Source organism: Rhinoderma darwinii, chromosome 2 (assembly GCF_050947455.1).
Source record: "Rhinoderma darwinii isolate aRhiDar2 chromosome 2, aRhiDar2.hap1, whole genome shotgun sequence".
NCBI lineage: Eukaryota > Metazoa > Chordata > Amphibia > Anura > Rhinodermatidae > Rhinoderma > Rhinoderma darwinii.
Genome location: NC_134688.1, coordinates 428,361,098 through 428,374,403, shown reverse-complemented (window position 1 = coordinate 428,374,403; position 13,306 = coordinate 428,361,098). Strand labels below are relative to the sequence as shown.

Genomic DNA, 13,306 nt, shown 5'->3' with positions numbered 1-13,306 from the left:
TTATTAAAGGGTAACTAAACTTAAAAAAAAACTTCTGATTCTGAGAGAGCGTGGAGCCGCTTAGTTTCTGATTGGCTTTTCTCGAAAAGCCAAGCAGTTGGCGTACGGGCTCATAGACTTTCTATTGAGCCTGTACACCAATTGCTCCGCTTTCCGAGAAAAGCAGATCCGAAACCAAGCGGCTCAGCTCTCATCCAAGCGCTTCTGCCATTTCCCTCTAGCGTTTAGTGGGGTCTCCATGCTTGGACTCCCACCGATCAAAAGTTCTGACGTGTCACTATGACACGTCAGAAGTTTTTTGAAAGTTTAGTTACCCTTTAAATAGCTAAACCTTAGTGCTTTGACTTTTAAAGTGATATCTGGGTGCACAGCTCCATATAGTCTGAGATTTTGGTGTTCTGATTGACATAAAAGCCTTACTTCGGAAAACCCCTTTATACACAACTGAAACTGGCAACTTAGCTACAAGCAGGTTAAATAATACAGTCGGTAGTGAGACAGTGCACTGTAAATAGGAACCGGTAAGCAACCAACCATAAGTTTAAAGGGAACCTGTCACCAGCATTTCACCTATTAAACCAGCAATACCAGGTGGTAGTGGGTGAAAAATCTTTTCTATATAACCTATAATTGTCCTCTTAGTCGGCTCTGTAGCTTTAGTATTCAGTTTTTTAGTGTTCCCACACCGTATGCAAATGAGCAGAAAAGAGTCAGATCTTCATTTGAAAAGAGTCAAATCTTCGTTTGAAAAGAGTCATATCTTCATTCCTCAAGTCTTCCCGAGTTTTTCCCGCCTCCTTACTTTTGATTGACAGCTCCTCGCCTTCCCCCAGCACACAAAATCTCGCGCTTATGCATTAATGTCCTTCTGGAATGTGCGCACAACGGGACACTGGATTATTACGATAAAAGGCGCAAAATTTTTGCAGACCGTTATGTACAGCTGGAGGAGGAGTTTAGGAGCGGGGATAACGGCAATGAACTTTTGATAGCAGCGGCCAGTGAGGGATAAGTAAAGCTCAATAGGTGAAATGCTGGTGACAGGTTCCCTTTAAGGATGAGAAGGTGAAAGTAAAAAGGCCAAAAAATTAAATTAGATATGTAGGTATATGGATTAGAAAAAGCTGGCATTAAACAATTGGTAATCTAAAAGAAGAAATAGGGAGAAGAACACGGGGAGACAGAATTTTCCAATTGGGACAGTGGACTGCAAGATTATGCGTATAGAGAACCTTTCACTACCCCATACATGTGCAGCTGAGTGCACCATGTTATAGGCGCTGCTGTACAGACCTTGGGGCACTTTGAATTAGCTGTGTAGTCTCCGCCATTCTGGAGATATCGGTGCCGTTATTATTGGCGGTCGATATGTAAATTAGCCCCTGTACTGTCAGTGTGGCGTTCCTGGACATAGAAAAGGCAGGGGGTCGTGAGTTTGCATTCTGACACTGTCCAATCAGCTGCGGACAGTGTCAGAGCAGCTTCTGCGATGTGATCTCTCTCGCGAGATCACAGTCTTCTCATCACTGGCTGCCAGGAGCTGGAGAGAAAAGGAGAGCGCATGCGTGTACACACACACACACACACACACACACACGGTTGTCCAGTTTTAACAAATTAATGTTAATTTTTTTTGTATAATTTAAAGTTATACAACTTTTCAATATGCTTTCTATATGAATTCCTCACGATTTTCAAGATCTCTGCTTGTTGTCATTCAATAATAACTTTTATGGTTTACTCCCAGTGATAAAATTCTGTCCAGGTTCATGTGATGGACACACAGGTGCAGGGCTTGCTATAGTTACAGTATGTGTATCAGAGCTGTGTCTACTAATGATCCCATAACATGTGTGTCCATCACATGACCATGTAACGAGCTGTGCACCTGTTGGTCCATCACATGACCAAGGACAGAATTGCATCCACTGAAAGTAAACAATGAATGTTCATACTGAATAACAACAAGAAGATATCTTGAAAACCGTGAACAAATAATACAAAAAGTATGTTGGAAAATTGTATAACTTTTAATTATACAAATAATAAAAATAATTTGCTGAAATAGGACAACCCCTTTTAAACAGGCATCTTCACTACAGTTAAAGGGGAAGTTTACTTTCAACAACCTGAACCCATTAATCGAGTCCCCAAGGACAGATATGGGCAGACATGTCTATTTATTAACATAATCTTGTCGGTGTAAGCAGTTCCCATGACAAACTTGATTCATATATACAGTATGTTGTTCATCCTGGGAGCATGGTTATGGCATTGTGAAAACATCTAGTCTTGGGATAAAGCTTAAAAGCCTTACTAATGGGAAACCTTTAAAGGCCCTTCTACACGGGCCTATGATCCGGCAAACTAACGTTCATATGAATGCTCGTTCCCAATCATTGTCCTGTGTAAACAGGACAACATCAACCGATGAATGGGGAAAAGCTTGTTTATTGGCTGAGCGTATCTTTTAAGCAGCACAAAATATCATCGTTGTTGGCAGCACATCTCTCTGCGTAAACAGGGAGACGTGCTGCCAACATGATGCAAATGAATAGGGATGAGCAATCGTAGTAACGATTGTTTGTCCCCATACTAAATGATCATTGCTCCGTTTAAAGGGAGCAACGAGCGCCAATCAACAAGCTGTATTGTCAATTAGCGCTTGTTTTAAAAGTGGTAAAAACTGGCGATATTGGTCTGTGTAAAACCATCTTAAAGGGGTTTTCCAGCCGGTAAAAATTGATGGCCTATCCTCAGGATAGGTCATCAATAGCTGATGGGTCCCAGGACCCCCACCGATCAGCTGTTTTGAAGCGGGTGCAGCGGTCGTACGAGCGCTGCTTCCCCTTCTTTTCTACTTGCTCACAGTGAATCGTAGACACACATGTAGCGGCGATTCACAGGTATTGCAGCCTTCTTCTCCCATTGAAGTGAATGTGAGAAGAAGGCTGCAATAACTGTGAATCACCGCTAAATGTGTGTCGACGATTCACAGTGATGAAGTAGAAAAGAACGGGAAGCAGCGCTCGTACGACCGCTGCACCACCTTCAAAACAGCTGATAGGCAGGGGTCCCGGGAGTCTGACCCCGACCCATCAGCTATTGACGTGGCCTATGCTGAGGATAGGCCATACATTTTTACTGGCTGGAAAACCCCTTTAACATTTCAAATGCACATTTTAATGGGAAAATTTTAAAGGTAACTCTCCCTTGTCCTACAAAGCCCTGCGTCACAGCTCTGGTTTCTTACAAATCTGAAACAGATACGTTTTTAACGGATCAAAAACTGAAGCATAACACATGTTAATGGATCTTACTGACTTTAATGAGATCTGTAAGGTTTATGTTTTTTTTCTTTGGGTAGAATGGGGCAGCAAACAACTATTCTAACCAATGGAGTATATAGAAGAGAGGGAACCCTCCTATGTGCACCCCCCCCCAACTGGTGTTCAGTAGCCGCATTCTCTCCTATGTGCACCCCCCAGCTGGAGTTCAGTAACCTCCTATGGATCTTTTTTACAAAGAAAAAGTCAGGGACAAGTGTCACACTGAGATGTAAATTTAATTAACTGATCAACTGTGACATTGGTTTGTGTCACATACGTGGTAACAGTTTCTTTTATATGACTTTCATGTTTACATGGCACACGGAGTACTTCATCTTTGATTTTTTTTGCTTTTTTATCGGCACCCCATACAAAAAAGGTTGCCTATCCCTCCTGTAGCCATGTGTTACTCCTTTCCATCTGCCCCCTCTACTGCTATCCGTAGGTTAGCAACAAGATACGGAAGATAGAAGAGAGTATCCAATGACTGCAGAATCCAACTACACACAGGGTATGTTTGTAGTCTGTAATTATGGAGACAGAGAGGTCTTCATAGGAGCTGTATACACAAAACAAGGACATTTTTATTTTAGATGTATTAAATAAAAAAAAATGTTGCAAAAGTGTGCATACCATTTCAGTATGTCATGTTGTCGTTTTGCTTCTAAGGTTTCTAAATGTTTATACAAATACCATTTATATAACTGAGCACATCCAGTGCTCTAACATTACAGTAATAGTTCAATTCAGTTCCAAGATCATTGCATTCATAAAACGTTCTATGTTGGCATCGGTATATACACAAACACGGCCTCATCCACTTTCTTGGTCACACGATTATCAATCAAGGAGAAATCGACTACTGCACAGTTACATGAAATACATTTTTTTTTGACAAAATTTGCTTCAAGCATGAAAATAAGCTTTTCTGTTGAACTAAAGGGCACTTTCTTAAAAGTGATTTTTTTTATTATTTTTTTACATATAATGACACTTCACTTATCATTGATTGTTCGAACGTTAAGGCCATGTTTATATGAGGCAGATTTGTTGCATAAAATCCATATCACAGTACAGAACAAGTCTTCAAAATGACAATCACATTGTATTTGCTGCAGATTTTTTAGGGCGTTACTGATTTTCACATTTGCTGCATGCCTGCAAATATGTCACGATTAGCCACAGATTTTAGAAATTTCGTATTTTATCTTCAGAATATGACTGGTGTGTATATATAAAATGACAGGTTTTTATAGCAAATATATTTTTTACAATTTTTATGTGTCTATCCACATACAAATTGCTGTTTTTCCACTGCTTACTAGAGTAGTCACAATAAGCTGACACTTCCTGTTTTCTGCAGCTCAGTTTTCAGCTTTGCTGTATAGACTGGGACAGAATGAGCAGAGTAATCATTAACGGGTGTGGAATTTAATGACAGGCTCTATTGTACCGCTGGAGACATAGATAAGAAATAGTAAGGGCACGGCCAGACGTGGTGGAATTGCTGTGGAATTCCGCTGCGGACAGTCCGCAGTGGAATTCTCCAGCGGCCGTTTTTTTACCGTTGTTTCAATACATTTTTAGGCAAGTTAGTTCAGACATGGCGGAAAACTCCGCTGCGGACCATAGGCTGCGGTGCAAAATTTTCCCTCTGCGGCATGCACTGTCTGTTGTGGAGAAGAAGCGGAATTTCACTGCGAATTTCAGCCTTTGCAATGCAAAAACTGAAATCTGTGGCAAGTCCGCTGTCTTTTCTGCAACGTCTGAATTACCTGTCAAATATGCAAATGTTGGTGCAGATTCGTTGCATAATTGCCCCAAATCTGCACCAACATTTGCAGCGGAAAAACTCTGCCATGTCTGGCCGTGCCCTAACACTAAACACTTTACACACAGACAATGTTCGGTCTACAGCTCCCCTGTCACTTGCTGGTCTCTGGGGGAGGGGTTCTACTACATCACATCCTGGAGACTGTATGGCCAGCTTTTAAGGGAATCTGTCATTAGAAAATGATATATTATTTGAATCAAGTTATTATGATAAACGTAGTTTTCTTTATAGGACTATCCACATAAAAAAAAAAATCTTCTAATATTTCAGTTTTTACATTGTCAACTAGAGCACATTGAATAGGCTGACACTTACGGTTTTCTGCAGTGCACTTGTCAGTTTTGCTGTATAGACCGGGACAGGATTAACATAGTAATCACATTATGGGCACCCGCTAATGATAGATCTATTGTACTGCTGGAGGCCTAAATATAGCAGGATAGTAACAATATACACACAGATTGGGCTCTGTATGTATATTCCCTGCCACTCACTGATCTCTGCGGAGGGAGCTTTACTCCGTCCCTTCCTGGAAGCGGTCTATAACATTGAACGATCTATGCAGACAATACAGGCTGAACATGTGTGTCTTCAATATGGCAGCCCCCTCTTCATTCCTTTGCAATTTATAAGGCAATGCAAAGTCAGTGACGAGTGACAGAACAGGTTGCAACACATCTCCAGTTTAGAACCTTATATGTCTACAATGTTACTATTCAATTTGTGTTACTCAATAAGGAATGCTATCCTCACATAATACTTTTTAATTTTGAAAGTTCATTTTCTAAGTTTCCATTGTTCTATTTATTATTGCACAAAGCCAAAGCCAGCGCTACACGTTTCAATCCTTTTAAAAACATTTAGTAGAAACAAGCAGAAAAATAGATGAAAGCCGAATTCCGTAAGCAGTTGTCATGCCCTAACAATCCAGAAGACTACAGCTGGGTAAGTGTTCAGTGTTCAGGGGCTGGTGACGTGAATACAGTAAAATCAGACCTTAAACAGTATAAAAGCTAGGAATTAAAAACAAGCATCAATAGGACCAATTACATGCGCAGGTGGAGAACTATCAAAACAAGTTAACATCTGGCATAATGGGAGCGGAGCGCACAGCAACGATCCTCTACTTCTGGCTGTTTTGCAACTGCAACACTCAGCATGCTGTAAAGACACAGGTTGAAGAACACGGCGGTAAAGTATTTCTTGACCTTCCGACATTTACCTATGAACGATATCTATTTTCCATGTCAGATGTGTTCATTGTGTTCAAGAGGATCATGGAGGGTCCACTTAATAAAGAAGAGTTCCCCTCCATGACTCAGGAACTCCTACTGATATCATGGATAAAGTCCAGAGGTTTGGACCTCTGAACTCTGTGTTATATGTTAATGATGACATCTTGCCCGGTGTTGGTCATGATTTCCATCCCACAAACTGATGGGATATCACTAGGATATGCCAGCACTTTCTAGACAGTGGGGGTCCAACTGCCGGGACCTGTACCTAACCTGATATTGAAAGGGGTGCAGCGCTGCCAGTCACTGGTTAAAAAAGTTATAATATATCCTTGAGATATGCCATGCATAAAAGTACTTCATGAGTGGAGCTTACTATCTAATTTTTAATGTAATGTCACCACTATACAAATGAACTACAATAAATGTACTCGGAGACTAGTAGAGTTAGGCTTCTTTCACATCTGCGCTACGGCTCTGTTCCAACGTTTCGTCTGAGCTTTCCATCGGAACGGAGTCCTGACAGACACAAACGGAAACCATAGGTTTCCATCACCAGTGATTTCAATGGTGACGAATCCAGTGGCAATGGTTTCCGTTTGTCTCCGTTGTGCAAGGGTTCCATCGTTTTGACGGAATGAATAGCGTAGTCGACTACGGTATTGATTCAATCAAAACGACGCAACCCTTGCACAACTAACACAAATGGAAACCATTGGCACTGGATTCGTCACCATTGAAATCAATGGTGATGGAAACGGAAATATATGGTTTCCGTTTGTGTCTCTCAGGGCTCCGTTCCGACGGAAAGCTCGGACAGAACGTCGGAACGGAGCCCTTGCGCAGATGTGAACGAAGCCTAAGAAAAAACTATAGCGGCCACTGGATCAATACACACATAAAGGTTAATGACTTTGTAACATGTTAACTAGGTATGTCAAGTCACATAAAGCAGGTCCAGCACCAATGACAGAAACAGGGTCCCGGGCAATCATCTCTATATTGAAATCAATGTAAAACCATTTCCATTAAAAATGGGAATTATGACCCTCTTTCTCAATATCCATAGGGGCTCCATCTGCCAGACCTCCATTGTAATAACATATCATAAGTAATTATTTAGAGATAAACCAGGCCTTTTCCTTTTCTAAACATATTACTACTGTGCAATATCTCATTACTATTACTTATGTGGATTCACACACAGCTAGGATTGCTGTGACTTGACTGAGGATGTCATATTGCGATGATAGTAAATATAAATGATGATTGAATCCTTTGGGTAAAGTCCTTTTCTAGCCTGTATAACCCATCATCACCATGATTTCTAGGAAGGATGGTGATCTATGGGAATAAAGGGCTCAATCTGAATGTAAATGCAAATCTCTGAGCAACATTGCGATAACTGTCGAGACAAAATGTAATAAAGAGGTGATCGGCGCCTGTAGACCCAGCCCTGGTTATATTCCTACATTAGTTATCATATGAACACACAAGGGCACTGTCTCATTGTTATCTTGTGTGTGTGTGTCTCTAGATTGTTAGTGATTGTATAATAGTGTTGCGCTGTCTCACACATCTTGGGATTAGGGTTCTAGGGCTCAAGGCAGTGGCACACAGGTCATAGGATAGGAATGGATGTGGGTGGGAGATCTTAATAAATACTTGGCTTTACACCTCCAGGTTAGAATGTAACAACATTCAGATAATGGTCTACTTATAGGTGGTAAATGTAATTTCCAGGGACAGGTGAACTGTAGTATATCATACATAATAGACAGAGGACTCAGGACAAGCACCGTGACATTTGGGCAAATCTGTTATTATCTGCAAAAAGAAGTGGGCCAAATACCCTATTTCTTGGACTATAAGATGCACCCAAGTTTAGATAAAAATAGGAAAAAATCTTCCCGTATTACTCACACTATCGGATACGTAAGCATTTTAAAACAAACTATTATTATAATATTAGTGAAATTTTCCAGGGCAACGGTTTTCATTTTTAGAACCCAGAACATTATACAGAAGTTTAAGGTTTATAGAAATAAAGAAAGTTCAAATATGCTTTTTAATTCATCTCAATGCTCAAGGGGTCATGGATGGCGGTGTGTGCATTAAAGGGGCATTCCAAATGTATAAAGTGATGGCATATCGCAAGGATATGTCATGTCTGTATGATCGGTGGGTGTCCGGATCCTAAAAATGAAGGGGTGACAGTGCTGAATAAATGCTGGGGCCCCTTCACTGTTTTTCCCTGAACAGCGGGGCCCCAGCCACCCGCTATAAAGGGAGCTTGCAGTTCCTTGCACAGCCAGGTGGTCGGGAGAACTGCTGTGCAGGGAAAACTTAGAAAGGGACACAAACCCCCTTTAATTTTAGGATCAGTCCCAGAGGTTGGACCCACCCGATCATAAAGAGATGGAATATCCTAGCAATATGCCATCACTTTATAAAATGGGAATAACCCTTTATACAGGACCAATCTTACAAAGAACCTAAACGCTCTTTACAAGTAACCTTAATTATAGAAATTTGGGAAAACCCTTTACCATTGATAACTGATGGGATTTTTATTAACCTCTTACATTTGAAGGGGTTTCCAATCTTGAACATTTCCCTATAGCCGCAGGATATTTATCTAATAGGTGAGCGTCCCATCTGTGAACCCCAGCTATTGGAAGGATGGGGAGCTGTGGGGCAGCCAGTGGCAACCACATCCAGGTGGAGAATTGGCCACACAAGTGCACGTCTCTCTACATTCAAGTTTGTGGGAGTTACAAAAACAGCCAAGCAAGGAACCCCAACTATCGGACATCCTGTGGATATACCATAAAAGTTTAAGAAGGGAACCCTTTTAAGTCAAATCAATAGGATAAACGTATGATCAGTGGGGTCTGACTGAGGAGATCCCAATCGAAGGGGCTGCAGTTCTCTTCTGAGTGCCGTGCCCCTCGGTGGGAATGACTGGTCGGACCCCACAAATCCTCCATTTATAGTAGATCACTATGTCATATAAATAAGTGTTTGGTAAATGTCTTTTAATGATTTCCCAACAGCACAGGATTATCTCAAACTAAAGGGATGTCCTCTAAATATTACAATTATTTGTAGCAAAGTGAACGATTTTGTATACATTTGATTTTCTACTAAATATCCACAACCAGTATTTTTTATTTGACTCAATGCATCATCGTTCAGCTTGTCAGATTCCAAATACACGCTGTGGTTAAGATCAAGGATGAATTAAAATGTTATCTATGTTTGATGCATTTTCCTATGACTGGAAGGTTTCAGGATCAGCTTCATCAGCAATGGTCTGATGTGGCCATAATAATTATTATTATATATTTTTAATGAATGGTTTCCCCAACTTTAATTACGCATAAGTTCATGGCATGAAAAACCAGACGTTCATCTTCTCTCCCCATCCCACCGCCACCACAGGTATCTCTTACCTGAGCGGGATCTTGATGGCCAGGTACCTGTCTATAGCCACAGCCAGCAGACTGAAAATGGAGCTTTGGGTCAGCACCAGCACAAAGCAGGCAAAGAACAAACAACTGTGGAAATCAGTCTGTAAGCCAATGCTGATGGTGATGGCAAACGGGATGGCAAGCAGACCCACTGCTATATCAGCCACTGCCAGGGACACAAGGAAATAGTTGGTGGCATTTTTTAAAGTGCTGTTAATAGCCACTGCCCAGCAGACCAACACGTTCCCTACAATGGACAGTACAGCAATGATCACCTCCAGAGCTATGTAGATTTCATCCATGCTCATTTCCACTACTGGTTCATAACACATGAGGAGACAGGTTCAGGCATCTGTGGCTGGGAACCAAGGAGTCGCAAGACTCAACTCCTATCCAGTAACTTCTTGGAAGAAATGTACAGTCAGCTGCAGCAAGAGAAGAAAGATTATGTCTTATATGTCCTGGCAGAGGCTGTGCCCACCTGTCACTTCTTGTCCCCAATGGAATCCTTCATAATGTCACTTGTGATCCCTTCACATGGCCAAACCCATATGGGACCTGAGCTGTTAGCACCATGTCATATCAGGGGACCCTACCTTCTTCATATGTCCCAGGAGTCCACACCTGCAGGATAAGAGGAACAGCTGTGGTCAGGTGTGCGCCTTTTATGCGCCCTTGTGCCAGGATGCGCCCTTAGAGGCGCAGTGCTGCCCGTACATCTTCAGCGCTGGGCGACACATGCAGGGGAGATCAGCAAGTGAAAAACTTTTCCAAGGTTCCGGCAGCTTTTTCTAGTAATCCACAATCTGCGGCTGGAGAAGGGATGAGGGAAACTGCAGATTATTGGTGCTGTCAGTAGTTCTTGCTCCTGCAGTGCTGTGTGCACTGATACACTGTGCCGGTCCTCGCTGTGTGCACTGATACACTGTGCCGGTCCTCGCTGTGTGCACTGATACACTGTGCCGGTCCTCGCTGTGTGCACTGATACACTGTGCCGGTCCTCGCTGTGTGCACTGATACACTGTGCTGGTCCTCGCTGTGTGCACTGATACACTGTGCTGGTCCTCGCTGTGTGCACTTATACACTATACAGGCAGCGCAGTTTAGGAAACGCGTCGGTAGATGCCCAGATGCTGCCGCCCCTCCCCGTGCTCTATAGGACGCACTGGCCGGGCTGTGTGCATAGGAGCTGCTTTCCCGCCCATAAGCTTACACACATTACTTCAGTCATGTTCTCCAGATGAGGGGATAGGCTGGTGGTCTGCGACCTGTAGCTCTCCAGCTGCTTTGGAACTATAACTCCCAGCGTTTGTGGGCTGCGACTTGTAGTATTACAGCAGTTGTAAAGCCACAGGCATGTTTCCAGTTTGGTGCTTCTGGACGAGGCAGGGTTTTTACTTATGTCTATGTAGCAATATAAACGTTGCGCTTTATAACATGTCTCATTTTATTCCTTTGTGCTGTAAATGGCCATGGGTTTCCGGGAGAATACTTGTTTCTGTCAGGTAGTTGGTAAGGTTGGCTTCACACGGGAAGGTTTTGGCAGCGTTTCATTTTTCTACTGCAGTTTTGTGGCGATATTATGGACGAGGCTGTGGGTTTATGAATCCTCACAATTCCAAATGTTTAATATCCACAATTGTCTGGTGGCACTTTGGGGGGCACTCTGACTAGCACTGTTTTTAGGGGGTACTCTAGCTCTGTTATTGGGGTGTACTGTCACTGTTAATGGGGTTGCATTTGCTATCATTAGGGGCGTGACTAGCCCATGCCAGATATATACCGCTGTACACTGTAAGGCTATGTTCACGGAGTATTTTGCAGTCTGAATTTCTACCTTAAAATTCCGTTTGGAAGTTTGAGGCAGATTTTCCTCTCCCTGCACACCGATTTTCGCCGCGTTTTTCGCCCGCGGCCGTTGAGCGCTGCGGGCATAAAACGCAGCGAAATACGCTTTCTCTGCCTCCCATTGAAGTCAATGGGAGGTCAGAGGCGTAAACGCCTGAAGATAGGGCATGTCGCATGTTTTTCCCACGAGGCGGTTTTACCGCTCCTGGGAAAAAGACTCCTCCGCCTCCCATTGAAATCAATGGGAGGCATTTTCGGGCCGTTTTTTGGCGTGTTTTCCGCGTCAAAAAACTCAGTGTGAACTTAGCCAAAGCTCCCATAGGCTTCTTTCTACTGTGCAGGTATATATCATGTGTGTCCTTCCTGCATGTGACAGGTCTGGGTGCTGTATTGGAGGATAGTGAACAGTCTTGGTCCTTACACGTGTATGCGTATTGTATACCTTTGATTAGTACACGTTTGGGTCTGACTGGAAAAAAATTATTCCACTGGGAAAACCCCCTGAATGCTTGATATGTTTGATGAGAACCCCCCACTCTTAATGTTTTCCCCTGGTGGTCCGCTGTTCCCAACTGGGAAAGCTGCCAGCACTTGAACTCCTGGTGTTACAATTGGACAAATCTAAATAGCAGTTCCATTAAATATTGTTATTTAAGGCTGAGTTCACACTGAGTTTTTTGCAGGAGGAAAATCTGCCTCAAAATTTTGAGAAGATTTTACACTGCCTGCACGCCGATCTTCGCAGCTTTTTTTTGCCCGCGGCCATTGAGGGCCGCGGACATAAAGTGCCGCGAAATAAGCTTTCTCTGCCTCCCATTGATGTCAATGGGAGGTCTGAGGCGTAAACGCCCTTCTTTTTCCCGCGAGCCGGTTTTTCCACTCGCGGGAAAAAAACGCCTCCGTCTCCCATTGAAATCAATGGGAGGTATTTTTGGCCGTTTTTTGGCGAGTTTTCCGACGCGATTTCCGTGTCAAAAAATTCCATGTGAACTGGCCCTGAGCCTCTGTTCCCATTGTGTTTGAGCCCTACGTTCAGTATATTCACCAGGGAAGCTCCTGGCACATACACCAAACATATTCATAGGGCTCCATTCACCCAACAAATGCCAAAGGGTGTTTCTTTTAGGGCGTTAGTATACCTTTTTTTTTTTTTTAACTGTATAGAGAAATGTAGTCGACAACACTTTCTACAGCATATTTTAATTAGAGAGCAACAAACTCAAACGACACAATGATTATTTTTTAGTAGCCATTTCATCACTTACATTAGATGTTCATAGTAACATAATATCCGCCATGCTGCTGCTGCTCCTTCTTTCCCGATTAAAAATCTAATTTGCATCTTGAACAGCTCCCTATGCATACATTTATTAACCCGTTCTCGTCATTTGACGTAACTGTACATTATGGCCAAAAGGGGGAAGTATTGAATGGGCTCCATACCCAGCGGGTGTCGGCTGTTTGTTACAGCCGACACTTCACCATTACGGCCGGGATTGGAAATAAGGGTATGTTCACACGCACTAATTACGGACGTAATTCGGGCGTTTTTGCACCGAATTACGTCCGAAAATAGCGCCTCAATAG

The 13,306-nt window shown here is 42.7% G+C and overlaps 1 protein-coding gene across 1 annotated transcript in view; it reads right to left on the bottom strand.

Moving 5' to 3' along the window:
• Positions 1 to 10,952, bottom strand: part of ADORA2B (adenosine A2b receptor) — a 100,952-nt gene extending 90,000 nt beyond the window's left edge. Inside the window, exon 1 of the mRNA XM_075854365.1 lies at positions 9,854 to 10,952. Coding sequence (XP_075710480.1) covers positions 9,854 to 10,203 — 350 coding nt within the window. The 5' untranslated portion in view covers positions 10,204 to 10,952. The remainder of the gene's footprint in view (positions 1 to 9,853) is intronic.
• Positions 10,953 to 13,306: the final 2,354 nt, after the last annotated feature.